Below are 17,408 nucleotides of genomic sequence, written 5' to 3'. Positions count from 1 at the left end.
TAAGTAACAAAATATTGACAATCCTGTTTAAAATTGTATTGCATTATTCCGGTAAAAAATCTATTTCCTGTAAATTTAAATTTATAAAATATTCACTATTTTATTACAAAAAAACATTTATTATTTATCATAATTATTAACATTCCTATAAAGATATTGACAATCTAATAATATGTATTTTAATATAGACTATTTATGAATGTGAATAATATTTCATACTTACTCTAAAAGTGTTTAAATAACTTAAAAACAAAAATTATAGCGCATGGATACTAAAATTAGAAATCAAAAATGGAGTCATTTAGGAATGCCCATGAATTGCCCACTAAAATTAGAAATAAAAAAAAACAGTTATTTGGGGAGGTCAAGGAAATGTCCGATGGTAAAAAATGGCCGGAATTTTGGTTAAAAATATTCAAAAAGTCTTGTAGATGCAGTTTTTGAATCATGTTTTTTTATGGTGGAAATGGATTAAGCGCCATCAAAAAAATCTAAAACTAATTTTAAACTTTTACTTAAATTTAAGAAAATTCTTGCCAAATTTTTTTAAAATAGAAGGAAATTTCCATAACTTTGCAGACAAAAGAATACGGCTTAAAAAGCAATCTAACAATGTATAAACCAATGTATACAACACCTATTTATGATGGAGAGCACGCATCATAGATATTCCCGCCAGGCAAAGGCACCATGCCAAAGATGCTTAACTAACTTGGAATGGGAACACAGGCAATAAATTTTTACGAACGTCACACGGATGCTCGAAGTAGGAACCCTAAAAAAAACAGAGAAAAATCTCATTCGTTGGGATGCCGGGTTTATATATATAGTAATGATGCTGATATACAATTCATGGAGTGAGTTGATTCCGTCCCAACTGACAATTTGAAAGGCAAGAAAGAGGATCGAAGGGGAGAGTAGAGAGGAGCTTTTAGAAATGGCATGCGGGGCCTGCAATTTCGGTAAGAAAAAATGTGTTCGAGGGTGCATTTTTGCACCATACTTTTGCTCGGGAAATATGGGTGCGGCGCGATTTCGGGCGATACATAAAGTGTTTGGAACCAGCAACTTCTCAAAGCTGCTGCAGAAGGTGCCGGAGGATAAACGAAGTGATGCAGTGGCCAGCATTTTGGCTGAGGCAGAACTTCGGATCAGCAACCCTATTCAAGGCTGCTTGGCCAAGCTTGTTGCTCTTAGAAAAGAGGTATATAGATTTTCATTTCCACTGTCATTTACTTCATCTATTTATTTTTTTTCTCTCCTGCGAGTATAGTCATCAAATTTGCTCATTTTGTGAGAAAAAGTTTGAAATCTGTGAATGACATACGGTTACTGTTAATAAATAATAATACTGATTGTCTTTTTATACCATAAGATTTTTCAATGAAATTCGTAGAAATCTATAGCTCTCGAATAAGCTATCTAGAGAATGGTTTTTGTAAAGAAATAAAAAAACGAGTTATAGGTAGTTAATTTGCAAAAGTCTAATGACTTGTTTGGAATTAATTTGTTAGATGGAAAAGTTAGAAATTGAAGCGGCTACTTGCGAGGCTGAGCTGGCTGCCCGTGACAGAATAAAAGAGGGTTCACTGAGTGCTGCTCATACACCGCCTCTAACCACAAACAACCCTTCTTTATTTCAAGAATATAATACTCCGCCACCACCTGTATCCACGAACAACCCTTTCCTTCAACACTATAGTCCGCCTGTGCCTACGCATGAGTGGGACATAATGGAAAATTCACTGAATGCTGCTCAGAATACGAACACACCGCCTCTCTCTTCTTTCTTTCCAGAGTATAATGCTGCTCAGTATGTCAACTACAACCAATTTCACACACCGCCTCTAACCGCGACCAACTTCTCTTTCTTTCAAGAGTATAATACTCCGCCGCCGCCTGTAACCACGAACAACTCTTTCCTTCCCCACTATACTCCGCCTGTGCCTATGCAAGAGTGGGACGTCGGTTCCCTGACTGCAAGTACAGCCCAGCAACAGTATTTTCCTCCGTCAGCCAACGCAGTGGGACACCAGTTCCCTGGGTAGAGGAGATCATCAACAGTATTCTACTCTGCCATCTGGCAGTTTTCCCGTGGGAGATGAGTTCGCTGGGTAGAGGCCAATGGAAGTGAACGCTTTTCAGTTCAGCCATGCCGCTCGCAAATGGTATCACACAAACATCATCAACCAGTTAGGAGATCATCACGTATTGAAATTGCATGTATTTTTCAGAGACTTGGGTTTCATTCTTGTCCGTATAACTTCGATGTTTCCGCATATAATGGCATTAGTTTATTGTGGTGTTTCATCAAATTTTCATTTCAGAATACAAAAAATCTTACTTCTCTTTCAAAAAGGTTGTATGGGTTTTTAATTCTGCATATAATGGCATTAGTTTCCTGTGGTATTTCATCACATTCTCATTTCAGAATACAAAAAAATCTTCTTTTTTTTCAAAAAGATTTTATGGGTTTTTAATTCTTATTTATTATTTAAATTTAATATAATAATTTTATTATAAATCTATGTTGTTTTCACCAAAATTCACTTTGTTTCCCCGTCTCGACTATGGGGTACTTTGGAAATTCTCTGAAATTTCCACAATTGGTTGGGGATTCCATTGGGGACTTGGGGACTTCTTCCACACCATGGGGTACTTTGGAATTCCTCTGAAACTTCCACAATTGGTTGGGGATTCCATTGGGTACTTTGGAATTCCTCTGAAACTTCCACAATTGGTTGGGGATTCCATTGGGGACTTGGGGACTTCTTCCACACCATCCTTAGGCCGTCCCTCCAAATATTGGGGATTTTTTAGCGTATTTTAGGACATTCCCCAATATCAAGCACATTAAACATTGGGATTTAATTTGAGCCTAGGTGAGGTAAGAGTCAAGCAATGGGGTGGGGTGAAGCCTTAGACCTCTAATTTGGGATTTATAATTAAATTTTAATGACTTATTCATGTTTACAATTTATGAAGCCTGAGACTCTTAATTTAGGATTTATAATTAAATTTTAACGACTTATACTCCATGAATTAATTTGCCATCAATTTGAACTTGTCTCTTTCTCCATCTCTGTGCAAACCTTTTCTTAGCATGAATTTTTGAAATTTCCCTATGCCATAATCACCATGACTTTAATAACATGTTAAATATATGCAAGAGACAAGCACCAGAGAGTATATGACATATCAATGTGCTACTAAATTCCTAGCTGTGTTGTCTATATACATAGCAAGTTCCATTATTCATTTTAGGAACCAGTCAACTAATTCCCTGGATACATTAACATAAACATCATTTACTATATATAATTTATTTCACTTTATGACATTATTACTTTTGTACATAATATTTGTTACTCCTGAAATCAACATTACAATATTATAAGGTAAATAGACAATACTTTTTGTGCTCTGTAAATAATAGTGATATGTTATAAGGTAAATAGATGGGATGATAATACTTTTTGTGCTCTGTAAATAGTAGTGATTCTGAATGATTATGATATACATTACATTGATGACAAAGGTAAATAGACAGGAGGATAATACTTTTTGTGCTCTGTAAATAGTAGTGATTATGAATGATTATGATATACATTACATTGATGACAAAGGCAAATAGACGGGATGATAATACTTTTTGTGCTCTGTAAATAGTAACTTGATTCTGAATGATTATGATATACATTACATTACATTGATGACAAAGGAAAATAGACGGGATGATAATACTTTTTGTGCTCTGTAAATAGTAACTTGATTCTGAATGATTATGATATACATTACATTGATGACAAGTCTCGCAGGGATCTTAATTTCTAAACTCTTCATCTGGGAATTATAATTAAATTTCAATGACTTGTTCATGTTTACAGTTTCATTAAATTTTACTTTTAGTCTTTAAAGTTTTTTTGCTACTTAAATTTTGAAATGTTTCATCATGCATGTTAGAATGATTATGTAGAGAGTAGTAGATTGTAGGTTGTAGCAAACTAATAGTACTTCTCAAGTTCTTGACAATGGGCAATGATGAGAAGATTGTGATTCACAATTATGATTAGATAGTATTACACTTTAGTATTTTATTTTGTAATTTGAATTTCAAAATTAGTAATAGTTCTAATTTTTACATTTTAATTTATCATTCATATTTATGCTAAATTACTAAATTTTATTTTAATTTTAATTGTTTATATAAATATAAAAATTAGTTTCCGCACTTGTCGTCCCCAACCTATCGTCCAGTGACAATCGTCCGGTGACAATTTGGGGTGTGTTCTAGTCATCCAAAAACTACTTAATCGTAAACTCATCCCCTCATCCCCCAGTCCCCACAACCAATGCAACATTGTTATAAATATTCCAATCATTTTGAAGGAACTAAGGAGGTAGTCAATTTTCATTTTTGTCCCAACATTTAAGGAGGTAGTCAATTTTCATTTATGTCCCAACATTTAAAGGATTATATCATGATAAACCTAAACCATTTCATATGTTTAATGTTTTTATCCCATCAATTTAACATTATCTTGATGATTAGCCATAATAATTTTATATTTTTTTTAGTGTTTTAATTTAATCAATTTAATTTCTTTTTAATATATATTTTTTTGTTTGTCAAGTTCTTTGTAATCCTCGAGGCTTGATCTATGGCTTCTTGACCCAAGGGCATCTAATCCCTCAAAGTTATCAGGGATCTCACCACCACACTAGCCCTAAGCTTATTGGATTTTTTTAACATGTCTCCTTCCCCTAGCACATGCATAAGCTTACTAGATTTTTTTAGCATGTCTCCTTCCCCTAGCACATGCATAAGCTTACTATATTTTTTTAGCATGTCTCCTTCCCCTAGCACACGCACAACCACCCCATTTGATGTTGGGTCAACCACCCAATATTGCATGTCTCCTTCCCCTAGTACAAGTTCAACCACCCCCTAAGGTTTCATGTTGGGTCAACAACCTGATGCTAGGTCCCTTTGCTAAGAAAACACATCCTCAACTAATTGTGCTAATAAAACTTAACTCTATTTAATATATATATATATATATATATATATATATACTAACTTAAAAATATTACAATAAATTTGAATATTATTCCTACTGAATATAAATATCTATTTATTTAAAAAACTTCAGCAAATCAATAACAACTTTTAGAATTTCTTCGTATTTTTTTAATGCTCAGAAATATCTATTTAAAAAACTTTAGCAAATCAATAACAACTTTTAGAATTTCTTCGTGCACTTTCATTCTTTTAATTCTCAGTTTTCCCTATATTTTTAGAGAGCACTTGCATCTTGATTCGATTTTTAAAACTCATTTGTAGTTTTCTAAGCATGATATTAATTATAATATTTTATTTCTTCTAGCACACGCACAACCACCCCATTTGATGTTGGATCAATCACCCAATATTGCATGTCTCCTTCCCTAGTACAAGCTCAACCACCCCCTAAGGTTTCATGTTGGGTCAACCACCCAATGCTAGGTCCCTTTACTAAGAAAACACATCCTCAATTAATTGTGCTAATAAAACTTAACTCTATTTAATATATTTAAAAATTAATATATATAATATATATATATATATATATAAACTTCAAAATATTACAATAAATTTGAATATTATTCCTACTAAATATAAATATCTATTTATTTAGTAAATATCTATTTATTTAGTAAACTTCACCAAATCAATAACAACTTTTAGAATTTCTTCGTGCACTTTCACTTTTTTAATGCTCAGAAATATCTATTTAAAAAACTTTAGCAAATCAATAACAACTTTTAGAATTTCTTTGTGCATTTTCATTCTTTTAATTCTCAGTTTTCCCTGTATTTCTAGGGAGCACTTGCATCTTGATTTGATTCTTAAAACTCATTTGTAGTTTTCTAAGCATGATCTCAATTATAAGATTTTATTTTTATTAAAAAAATTTACACTTATATAGAATATTTGATTGAGGTTTTGGATTTTAATTATGAGAATAAATTAGAATTTAAATTATTATTTTGTTTTTAAATTGCAAATAAAATTAGTACATATGATGACTTTTATGTTTAATAGTAATATATATATATATATATATATATATATATATATAATTATAATTATAATTATAATTATTATTAATAAATGGTTTTTTTTAATACAAATGATTACACATTATATTAAAAAATTGTACAAGATATAATTATAATACTTATTATTATTATTATTAATAAATGGTTTTTTTTAATACAAATGATTACAAATTATATTAAATTTGTACGAGATCACAGAAAATATATGTGAAAATTATATATCCATAATGTTGAGTTGTAGTTTGGAAGTTTAAATGTTTCTGTTTTCTTTTGCCCAAAGTACAACAAAACTCAAAACCATATAAAACTTCCAAATACAAAAAAAAAAACTATAAAAAAATGAGCTATGGATGAAACCAACCATATTGAATTGTCTATTCTGAAGATTCAACTGGTATGTTGAGATCTACATCCCAGTGACACTCTATAATGGATGAAACAAACCATATTGAATTGCCTATTCTAAAGAGTCAACTGGTTTGTTGAGATCTATATTCTAGTGACACTCTAAAGGAGGAGAATTGTTTGGAGAAGCACTCCTGAACTTGAGATCCATGAGAATACCTCTTAATGCATCAACCTCATCTTCTAGATGGAACATTCAATCCTGGAGGGATGCAATTAGCTCAAAAGAAAGGCATGCAGAGGTTTGTTGCTGGTATATTTTGACTTGTAAATCATATAGTTCAAAATTAAGTGTTCATGCTTTTTCTTGCAATGGCTACAAACATATGAAGCCGAGGAGTCCGATGACTCAGAAGTATCCATGGGGTTGGAAGAGCTCATAATTTCATTCAAAAATGGCTTGCAGAATTGACTAGATTGAGTACTTAAATAGAATTTAGGGAAGGTGGTAGGGAATAGGGCCCAAGCAGGAAGGAGTATGACATCAACCTAAAACCTTGAAATAAAACAAATAAATCCTATGCACCAGTGCCACTTCCAATTGACATAAGTATAATTTTCATGACCACGAATAAACTCGACTTTCGACAATAAGTGACTAACTTCCTCAACAAGAAAGAGTATATACTAGAAAGAGAATATCTCATAGCAAGGGAGAGGCCGACAACATCCCAATATTTCACATTAATAAGAGAACCAAAAATTAAGCAAATTGCCTTAATTCTCGAGAGGATAGTAACCCAAATTATTTTACCACAATGATGAAAGGACAAGAGAAATTTCCCCATCAGAAGGAATCTAGTAGAGGATGTCAATGCTCATCACAAAGCTTCCAATTAGACCACTTCTAGACCCCACCCATGGAATAAAAGGATTTTATTCCGAACACAATAATAATTTCCAATTAAGGCACCATTTCCATTCACATAACTTAAATGATATTATACCTCCTCGAGCTAATTTAATCACATCCAACCTTGGAACATTCAAATTGACATCAACCACTTCAGTACTTTCAGACAAAGAGGCCATCATAATTTGGGCTATTTTGATTAAGCAATAAGTACTATTACAAACATATATTTCTTGCACTGGATCAAATTTATCCATCATGCTTAAGTGACTCCAGCTGTCAGACGATGCCACAATGAGCTGAGATTTGACAAGTTCAATAATCATGCTTAGGAAGGTGACTCGAGGAGCTTGCATGATTGGAGATAAATTTTCATCATTGTATTTGATGGGAGAATTCATATAAGGGAACCAGGAAAAAGAATAAATAAGGGAAAAAATGATGGGAGGGAGACCAAGGGGGTGATGCATCGAAACTTAGGGAATTGGCACAAACCTTTTGATACCACTAATTCTAGCTCACCTTCCATAAGTTGGCAGGCCTTATTGGATTCAAAATTTGCCTCTGAGTTTGGGTTTCTAAGGATGTGAAAGTAGGAGGAATGTGAGAATAGTAGGAGAATACTTATGTTATGATAAAAAAGAAGACATAATGTGTTATCTTTTGGAAGAGTATAAAGTCTCAAATAATAGTTGATATGGAAAGAGTCACCCAGAATAATAAGGTCTACGATGCCTTGATCATAAGCCAAAGATAGTTTCATTAATAGCCCATACATTTAATATTGGTTGTTAGATTTCCGACCAATGCCCCATAAGTATTAGTTCATAATAATTCATTCGATATCAAGTAATATACCTCCCCCTCTCATCGCCCCTAGGTTTTTGTTTGATGCACCATCAAACTAAAGGATTTATCTCGATCTCTTTAGCTACCGAATTTAACCAAGATCTTTTATTTATGTGACGTTAGCAGAATTTCATGTGAAAGAGTATGAAAAAACCACATGTGCATACCTTAAAGAAGAGAAAACATAATGAAAGTCATCAAATCAAAGAACACACACACATTAATAACGGAGTTCACCTAGTGTGGGTTACTTCTTCGGGCTCGGTGTCAAGAGTGGGAAGGACGCTTCATTAAATGCTCCACAATGATGATGAGTACATGGTAAATTCTTTTCCATTCCCTCTACTAGAGTGTCATGTCTCTCCACGAGATGCTCTCCTATAGGAACTCTCACTCATATGGGCCCTCCTTCAGCATGACAAGATAATAAATTCTCACATGACATGGCATACAAGTATCCTTCAACATAATGGTAACAAGGATCTCGACAACAAAACATAAACTTAGAAAATCAAAAGAAAGACGTGGCATCACTACTTCATATACCTCCATTTTCCAAAATGATTTGAAAATGCAAAGCTCAGCTGCAGAAACGGACATCACCGTTGAATTGGTGGTGCAAAATCATGTCAAATGACTGTAAATTTGGCCCCTTTCTGACACCATCAAAGTCTGGACCCTCAGGAATCTCGAAGATTCCTTCCTAAAGATGGGCAAAAAATTCGTAGCTCGAATGAAAATTCTGAGCACACCACTACGCTCCTTAGTAAATTCTGAGAAAAATGAGTATAAATTCGACATCATTCTGCCTTTGTCGAAATTCAGTCTCCAAGGGAATCTAAGGATTCCTCAAGATTCTATAAAAATGAATGTTCTCAAAAGCTTTTATCTCGAAAAATGTGCATGGTTCCTGGTTCCTCCATGTCACTGTGTCAGGGTTTCGCCCTGGTGCGCAATATTCCCTTCGACCTTCGTTGGCCCTCGGCAATGAGAAATTTTGGTTTATATAAATGTTTTTAGGTGGACTTTATAAAGTTTCTTTCCTCACATATTAGTTAGCTCGGTAGGATCCCAAGAGCTAGCATCATATCTGCTTAACTTTGTCTATTGTCTTTGAAGGCCTCACATTCTAAAATGAAATTCTTTTCTGTTTCCACTTTTCTAGAAGAACAAAAAATGCATACTCTTTCCTCCCACATTTCTTTTGGCCTTTTCCAACGCCCTATTTCACAACTGAGTTGATGAGAATTAGTCCTTAACTGAGAGATAAGAATTTTGGCTCTCCAAGAGATATTGGCCTTTATGTATGCTTTTGGTTGATGATTATGAATGGGTTTAAACACTTTAATATAATATTTTTTCTTTATCCTAGCTCCTTATCCCAAGTATGTTTGTGGAACTTATCCATAATAAAAGCTTTTCTCTTTGTTGTTTATGGGACAGGTGTTCAAACAAATATCCCATTTACTAAACTATTTGTTATTTTGTTGCATCCAAGTTGTTTTTTTGTTGCACAATCTGTCATTAAAAATAATTTTAGGTCATCTACTCTCTTCCATTTGCTCATTTTTTTTAAATACCTTATGACTCGCACCATAGCAATTGCTTCAATATATATGTAACCTTTGTGATCAATAAAAATATGAGAGTAATTTGTATTGTGTGTAATTTTTCTATCTCTTTCTATTTTTCTAATATAAGTATGAGAGAGTTAACCATTATTTTATAAAAATTAATATCTTGGTAGTAAAAAATATTTTGATTGGGCACTTTTATGTATTAAATATTTTATTTATTTTGAATGGTAAATATTATTATGAAATGGTTTATTTTGAATGGTAAATATTATTATGAAATGGAAGAGGTATGAATATGTAAAGTGTATTTTTATAATAGATTTAGTTGCAACCATCAAAAGGTTTGATTTTCCTGCAAAAAAATATTAAATGATAAATTTCATGGAAAAATATAGCATAGAGCATGGTGGTAGGACTTCTATTTCCAGTAATAATGTGATTTACTTCTCTAACATTATTAATGGTTTATCTGATCAAGAATTACACTTTCACTTGCTAGAGGAGATATAAAGTAAACATTATCATTCACTTCATATTTTTAAATTTGTGAATGAGTTGGTTGTGATAAAACAATAACAATCATAAAATAATGATAATGCATATCAATAGTTGTGATAAAAATAACGATAATACAATGAATACAATTTTTTGTTCGTCATTATGTTTTATTAGTCCCTGCCATCTGGCATCCGGCAGGGACTATAGTAATTGATAGGACCCCGACTTAGCATTAGTTGACCCCTTTGCTTCTCTGTTATACGGCGGTTAGAGCGCGGATATGCTAAGTTTCATTTGCACTCACTCTTTCGCCATCCTTCGCCATCTTATTTGGCCTCTTCCCGAGGCGGAAGAGGCCCGACCATAGCCTAAATTGCTATTTAGGCCTAGTTCCTTATGCGTGACCGTCAACGGTTTGCAGGCATTGGGCGATTAATGCTAGCATTACTTTGCGATGTTTGGGATTTTAATTAGGCGTGTTTAAACTTTTATACATTGCAGCGTATTTGGAGGCAGCATGGCAGCTGTTGTGCATGCAGGGGTTGTGCGTGCTACATAAATCAATATCTGTAACAGGCGGCATCTACAACCTGCTATGTTGCAGTTCATCTGAATTTGAAAGCCATATCAGGAAAATACTTTGCAGACTGCAATGAAGTATCTGCTTCTAACGTTGCACAAGAAACCGGTGGTTGTTCTGCTTCCTTGCTTTTGCTTGATCTGCTTCCTTTTCTGTCTTTGCATGTGTTACAGGTGGATGATGCAGCGCAGCTGTATTCCTGTTTATCAGTAGCAGGACTGGGACGAGCAGAACCAGAAGTTGCTGCATCAGACAGCTCCGAAAGCGCGCATATGCTCAATCTAAACTGGCAAATATTCTACACACAAAAGAGCTTGCGTTGAGACTCGAGGTAACCTTAATCTTGAGCTACGTTTTCCATAACCGCTCAAATTTACAATTTTTTTACAAGGAATAAACATTTAAACATACTACTGTTACCTGTGAGAAGTCCGTCGCGGTCTCTAGTAATTCTGGTCCTTACAATGCCTGGATGGATAGAATTTGCTGTCACATTGGCCTTCATTTTCTGCATTCTAGACGGAAACTTGTTATTTTTTGTATTTTCTTCTTGCAAAGACGCGTGGCGGAAACCAGACCAAGACCAAAAGCATGGCGTTATCGATCGAGAACCATGAGAAGAAGAAGCGTGGCAGGTACAATAACTATTGGAAGAGAGGGGTGTCGGGAACAGCAGAAACAAGAATAAGGTTTCTCCTTTCTTCCTTCCTCGAGCCCAAATCCCCCTACTCGGAAAGCTTCTTAGATTTCTTTTTTTATTATTCCCCATGTACCTGGAAGTGAAGGGCCTGTGAATGAAGTGATTAGAGCTTTCTTTCTTACCGCATTTGATCAGTCTTCGTTTGCTTATCCTTTAGCTCCTTCTTTGCTCAGGATCTGCTGACATAGGAGCCACAATTCCCTTCCTTTTCTTCACTGTTCTGCCTCACGTCAGCTACAGAGGCCCGAACCTGTGAGGGCTTTTACAACTGCTCGCGTTTCAGGTTTCAATATCCCTGATCACAGATGCAGTCTTCGTTTGCTTATCCTTTAGCTCCTTCTTTGCTCAGGATCTGCTGACATAGGAGCCACAATTCCCTTCCTTTTCATCACTGTTCTGCCTCACGTCAGCTACAGAGGCCCGAACCTGTGAGGGCTTTTACAACTGCTCGCGTTTCAGGTTTCAATATCCCTGATCACAGATGTTAGCCTGATTACAGAGGTTACACTAGTTTCAATCTTGTTGCTCGGGTTTCAGGTTTCAATCTCCCTGATCACAGCTGTTAACCTGATGCAACCTTAGGTGGCCTGCTGTAGAGCTTGCATGTGTATGCTAGGGAGAGAGGTGTTAGGCACATGGCCGTCACGTAGGGCCCACAAGGTGGATAAAAGTTTCGACTTTCATTTTTATTTTTATTGACATCGATTGGTTTTCTTATTTTTATTTAAATTTGAAATTTCATGTTGCATTGTCGTTTCTTAGTTGAGAGCTGGTACAGTTGAGAGCTTACCAGGGTTCAGCCCCATTGATTCACTCTTCGCCTCTGTCTCATTCCTTTTCGAGAGATCAAGGTAATTGGCACCAAACTTTGGTTCTGGGTCTTTGTTTAGATATGGCATTTTCATCTATAATCTTGTTGGTGGGTGTCGCTAATTCTCTAATTTTTAGTAATGGGTCTTTGTGTTTCGAAGCGGATTAACTATCTGTCCCTTTATGTAACTGCAACTAACTGATTAAATCTTTGCAAGTTATTAAGATTAGTATGATTTAGATTATGTATGTTCAGCATTTTAATTTTTGAAAAAAATCTGGAATCCCAACCGGTGCCCTCAATGGTTCGACCATGTTTTTTGGGAGATAAGCTGCCTCCTAAAACCGTATTCGCATGTGGTGGCCTTTGCCCGTCCTCATGGGTTCAGTCTTTTTCTGGGTCTAGCATATGCTCTGCGGTGTCATTATCCCCCATTGCTTGTATTTTCAGAAAGTAGCATGGTAACCATTGATCATTTTGAGGTATTTTCCAATTCTGGGGTGAACATAAAGCAGGAAGAGGGTTTGCTAGCCTTTAACAGTGCTGAGAACATTGTTCAGATGTAGTGTATTTAAAACCACCATGTGAAGAAATATGGATGCATTTTAGGGTATACATGAAATTTGAATGCTGCTCAAACCACGGGTTAACTCTATGGCCTGGACTCTGTCTGATATCTTTGGTTTACTCGTCTCTCATAAGATCAAGGGAATTTGCAATTCATCTAAATCCATGGTCTTCATCGGGCATAAAATATTTCTTCTTTAGCTCTGTAGGAGTGGTTTTGATCTGGTAGTTCATGGCTATATGTGCCACTGCCAATTGGTAGTTACAGGGCTCCGATTGCTGTATCAGTTGCAGATGCAACATAGCATAAACAATAGTTGAAATGGTTTGGCTGAGCTTTTTTTTACTTTCTTTGGTATTGGTTCTTTCCCTCACGACGAGACCGCAAATATGTATTTTCAATTTCTTTCCAGGTGCTTAAGTATATCCCTCAATCATTATACTAACTCATCATTTGTGGTTTATCAGCTCAGCAACTATTCTTCTTTTGAAGGGGTGCTGTACTGCAAACCTCACTTCGATCAGCTCTTTAAGAGGACTGGAAGTCTTGACAAAAGTTTTGAAGGTAAGTAGAGGTTTATGTTTGCCTAAATGCATTTGGCTAAAATTTATTTATTTCATGTCTGGAGTGAGGGTCCTCTGCCTAGCCTAATGAGAGAATTTGCCATTGATCTAATATTTCCTCAACTTCTTGTAGGAATTCCCAAAGCTGTGAAAAATGAGAAGTTGAATGATGGTGAGGTACAATATTACTCTATATCTCTTGGCAAGCTCTTAACCTGCAATAACTTATGATCATGTAGGTATCAAAGTATAATACATCTCTTGTCAGCTTACAGTGAGAAGTTACAAGGTTGTGACTATATAGACAGGCATGGAGATGCTGTACTGTTTTTATCAGCATAAAGAATGTTGTAAAGGACATTCAGAGTTGGTACATATTTCTATTCAAATATACATGTATAACTTATAATCATGTTATTGTTCTGTTCTTAAACAATATCGCTTTATGGTCCCGTCATTATAATTGCAATTTTATTTTGAGGGCAGAACCTATTATCAAACAACATTTGCTTGGCTGTCCCCTTACAAGTGTAAAGGGTTCTACATTTGGTTATTGAAAGTGTGAAGCGCAGTAATGAAATCTGCAAGAGCATCTTTATGATTAGATGTAAATCTAGATAGTCACAAAATCATATTTTTAGGTAGTCTCAAAATCGGATTTCTTTAATTCAGAAGGTTGTTTCCTGCTCTGCATTAACACCCAACAGGGTCTCTGCTTTGTTTTCTGGCACACAAGAGAAATGCCTTGCTTGTGGAAATACAGTAGTGGGTTTGATCTGGTAGTTCATGGCTATATGTGCCACTGCCAATTGGTAGTTACAGGGCTCCGATTGCTGTATCAGTTGCAGATGCAACATAGCATAAACAATAGTTGAAATGGTTTGGCTGAGCTTTTTTTTACTTTCTTTGGTATTGGTTCTTTCCCTCATGACGAGACCGCAAATATGTATTTTCAATTTCTTTCCACGTGCTTAAGTATATCCCTCAATCATTATACTAACTCATCATTTGTGGTTTATCAGCTCAGCAACTATTCTTCTTTTGAAGGGGTGTTGTACTGCAAACCTCACTTCGATCAGCTCTTTAAGAGGATTGGAAGTCTTGACAAAAGTTTTGAAGGTAAGTAGAGGTTTATGTTTGCCTAAATGCATTTGGCTAAAATTTATTTATTTCATGTCTGGAGTGAGGGTCCTCTGCCTAGCCTAATGAGAGAATTTGCCTTTGATCTAATATTTCCTCAACTTCTTGTAGGAACTCCCAAAGCTGTGAAAAATGAGAAGTTGAATGATGGTGAGGTACAGTATTACTCTATATCTCTTGGCAAGCTCTTAACCTGCAATAACTTATGATCATGTAGGTATCAAAGTATAATACATCTCTTGTCAGCTTACAGTGAGAAGTTACAAGGTTGTGACTATGTAGACAGGCATGGAGATGTTGTACTGTTTTTATCAGCATAAAGAATGTTGTAAAAGACATTCAGAGTTGGTACATATTTCTATTCAAATATACATGTATAACTTATAATCATGTTATTGTTCTGTTCTTAGACAATATCGCTTTATGGTCCCGTCATTATAATTGCAATTTTATTTTGAGGGCAGAACTTATTATCAACAACATTTGCTTGGCTGTCCCCTTACAAGTGTAAAGGGTTCTACATTTGGTTATTGAAAGTGTGAAGCGCAGTAATGAAATCTGCAAGAGCATCTTTATGATTAGATGTAAATCTAGATAGTCACAAAATTAGATTTTTAGGTAGTCTCAAAATCGGATTGCTTTAATTCAGAAGGTTGTTTCCTGCTCTGCATTAACTGTTTCCATTTATAAATAACTTCTGGTATGTGCAGATTAAGACACCCAACAGGGTCTCTGCTTTGTTTTCTGGCACACAAGAGAAATGCCTTGCTTGTGGAAATACAGTTTATCCCATTGAAAAGGTCATTATTTTTCAATGTTACCTTGTCCACCTTTAGGATTAGATTGGGCAACCTTGCCTGGTATTAAGTTAAAGTAAAGATGATACTGAATCTCAAAAGTATTTCCTGCTTGAAGCATAGAGAAAGACACTTTTGGTTCAGTCGTCAGCATGTCTTCATTATGTTCATAGTTATGGGTTTTTTGTCAAATGGTCAACAAAGGAGTTTCTGACTGTAAAATCTCAACTCAGGATTAATAAACTGTCTGGTTGGACATGCTCTTTTGTATTGCAGGTTTCTGTGGAAGGTGTGGGATACCACAAGGCATGCTTCAAGTGTATGCATGGTGGTTGTGTTATCAGTCCCTCGAACTATATTGCAATTGAGGGCAGGCTTTATTGCAAACATCACCATGCTCAGCTCTTCAAAGAAAAGGGCAATTATAGCCAACTTATCAAAAATCCATATGTCAAAGAAGTATCAGAGAATTCAGTACACGAGTGATTATGCAGCTGAAGTTTGAGAAAATTATCTTTGGTGCAATTATCCCCATTTGTTTGTTAGCAAGGTGCAATGTACAGTTTAACGTGACTATTGGGGACATTGGTCTTTGCACCAAAGAAAACAGAGGCTAGCACATAGCCTTCATAGGAAAAATGCTCTGTTCCTCCCAAGTACTCTACGAACAAGTTTATCAGATATGGACCTATATATGCTGCACAGCTAAATATGGCTGCAAACAAAGCATTGATTATCATTCCCTTCCAAACAGATGACAGAATGGCCTTTAGCATTGATGGGTTCTGTATATTTGTCTCGACCTTTTGGCAGCACCAGTTGGTTTCAAGTCCTCGATATGACTCTTCAGCAGTATCCTTGCCTGCAACATTTGGTACGTCATCAACCTCTAAAGTCTTCTTGTATCCCATGGCAAACAAGGGGTTGAGCCAATGGAATTTCATCAGGCTCCAAACATTGGCTCTGGAATATGGAGTCATTTAGGCCTACTTAAATCATTTAGATGACTGTGTGGATGTACATATGATTTTCTAGCACAAAATTTGATTAAACTTTTATGGGTACAATTATCATTGTTTTTTTTGTGTGATTAGATGAAAGAAAACATTGAAAGCTAGTCCCTGAGCAAGAGTTTTTTTTTTGAGCATGTGGCTAAGCTCCTGAATATGGTTGTGGGCAGTATTTACTTTCATCATCGATGGACAAGACAGTGAGATTGTGGGACATGCCAAGCAAGAGTTCTCTAAGAGTCTTTTCACACAATGACTATGGTAAGACCTGCTGTTCCTACTTCGGATGTTCCAGCAACTGGGTAAACGTTTATTCCGAATTTTCAGGCAGGCTCAACTTGACGCAGGGACTCGCTGCGTCGCAGCTTCCCTTGTTATATAAATAATCGATAAATGATCATCACTATTACATTTATGTTTAATGATTGTGTTAGTCAAATTAAATCAATAGGTTCATTGCTATAGCTGTGTCATTTTTATAAAAATGAAAAAGAAAATATATGGAATTTTCTTATACTTGTATTACTTTCATAAGAAAATGAAAATTTTATCACATGGAGTTTTATTGAAACAAGGTATGAAAAAAGTGAGAATGATGAGTGTTAGGGTTTAAGGGAAAAAACATATAAGTATGAATTAACATTTTAGGAAAATTGATGTTTAGGTTTTTGGATTTGATGTTTAGGTTTTTGGATTTTAAGTTCTGATATAAAAGAGTTTTTTGAAAATATTTTTATAATATTTATTTAAGGGATGGGATTCCATGCTTGAATTAAAGGAAAAATATGGTCATTTAATTTTAATAAGATTACTTTTAAGGAAGATTAAAATTTGGTTTTTTATTCTCTTTATCAAGTTGGGTTCATAATTTACTTAAGCCTAGCTACAAGACTAGAAATGGAATGAAACAAGGTTTTACCAATCTTACCAATGGTTTTAAGTAGATATGTTTTAG

The 17,408-nt window shown here is 35.0% G+C and overlaps 2 protein-coding genes and 1 long non-coding RNA gene across 3 annotated transcripts; all 3 read left to right on the top strand.

Annotated features, from left to right (window-relative positions):
* The first annotated feature begins 937 nt into the window (after positions 1–937).
* On the top strand, positions 938–2,048 carry LOC149150828 (LOB domain-containing protein 29-like). Its single transcript, XM_089442958.1, has 2 exons — positions 938–1,204; positions 1,515–2,048. Exons 1-2 carry the CDS (start codon positions 938–940, stop codon positions 2,046–2,048), a joined length of 801 nt encoding a protein of 266 aa, XP_089299084.1.
* A 9,765-nt stretch (positions 2,049–11,813) lies between these two features.
* Positions 11,814–13,634, top strand: LOC149150827 (uncharacterized). The gene is made up of 3 exons (XR_016262455.1): positions 11,814–12,224; positions 12,327–12,415; positions 13,411–13,634. It is a non-coding gene; the product is annotated as an uncharacterized LOC149150827 (long non-coding RNA).
* Positions 13,635–14,167: 533 nt separating this feature from the next.
* LOC149150826 (LIM domain-containing protein WLIM1-like) lies at positions 14,168–15,944 on the top strand. Its single transcript, XM_089439118.1, has 5 exons — positions 14,168–14,415; positions 14,529–14,625; positions 14,758–14,801; positions 15,357–15,446; positions 15,720–15,944. The coding sequence occupies exons 1-5, from the start codon at positions 14,383–14,385 to the stop codon at positions 15,927–15,929; spliced, it is 474 nt and encodes a 157-aa protein (XP_089295244.1). The 5' UTR covers positions 14,168–14,382; the 3' UTR covers positions 15,930–15,944.
* Positions 15,945–17,408: the final 1,464 nt, after the last annotated feature.

This window comes from Pinus tabuliformis, chromosome 9 (genome assembly GCF_031772625.1).
Source record: "Pinus tabuliformis cultivar Carrire ecotype Pingquan chromosome 9, CPIR1, whole genome shotgun sequence".
Lineage (NCBI taxonomy): Eukaryota > Viridiplantae > Streptophyta > Pinopsida > Pinales > Pinaceae > Pinus > Pinus tabuliformis.
This window is presented reverse-complemented; position numbering and strand designations above follow the sequence as displayed.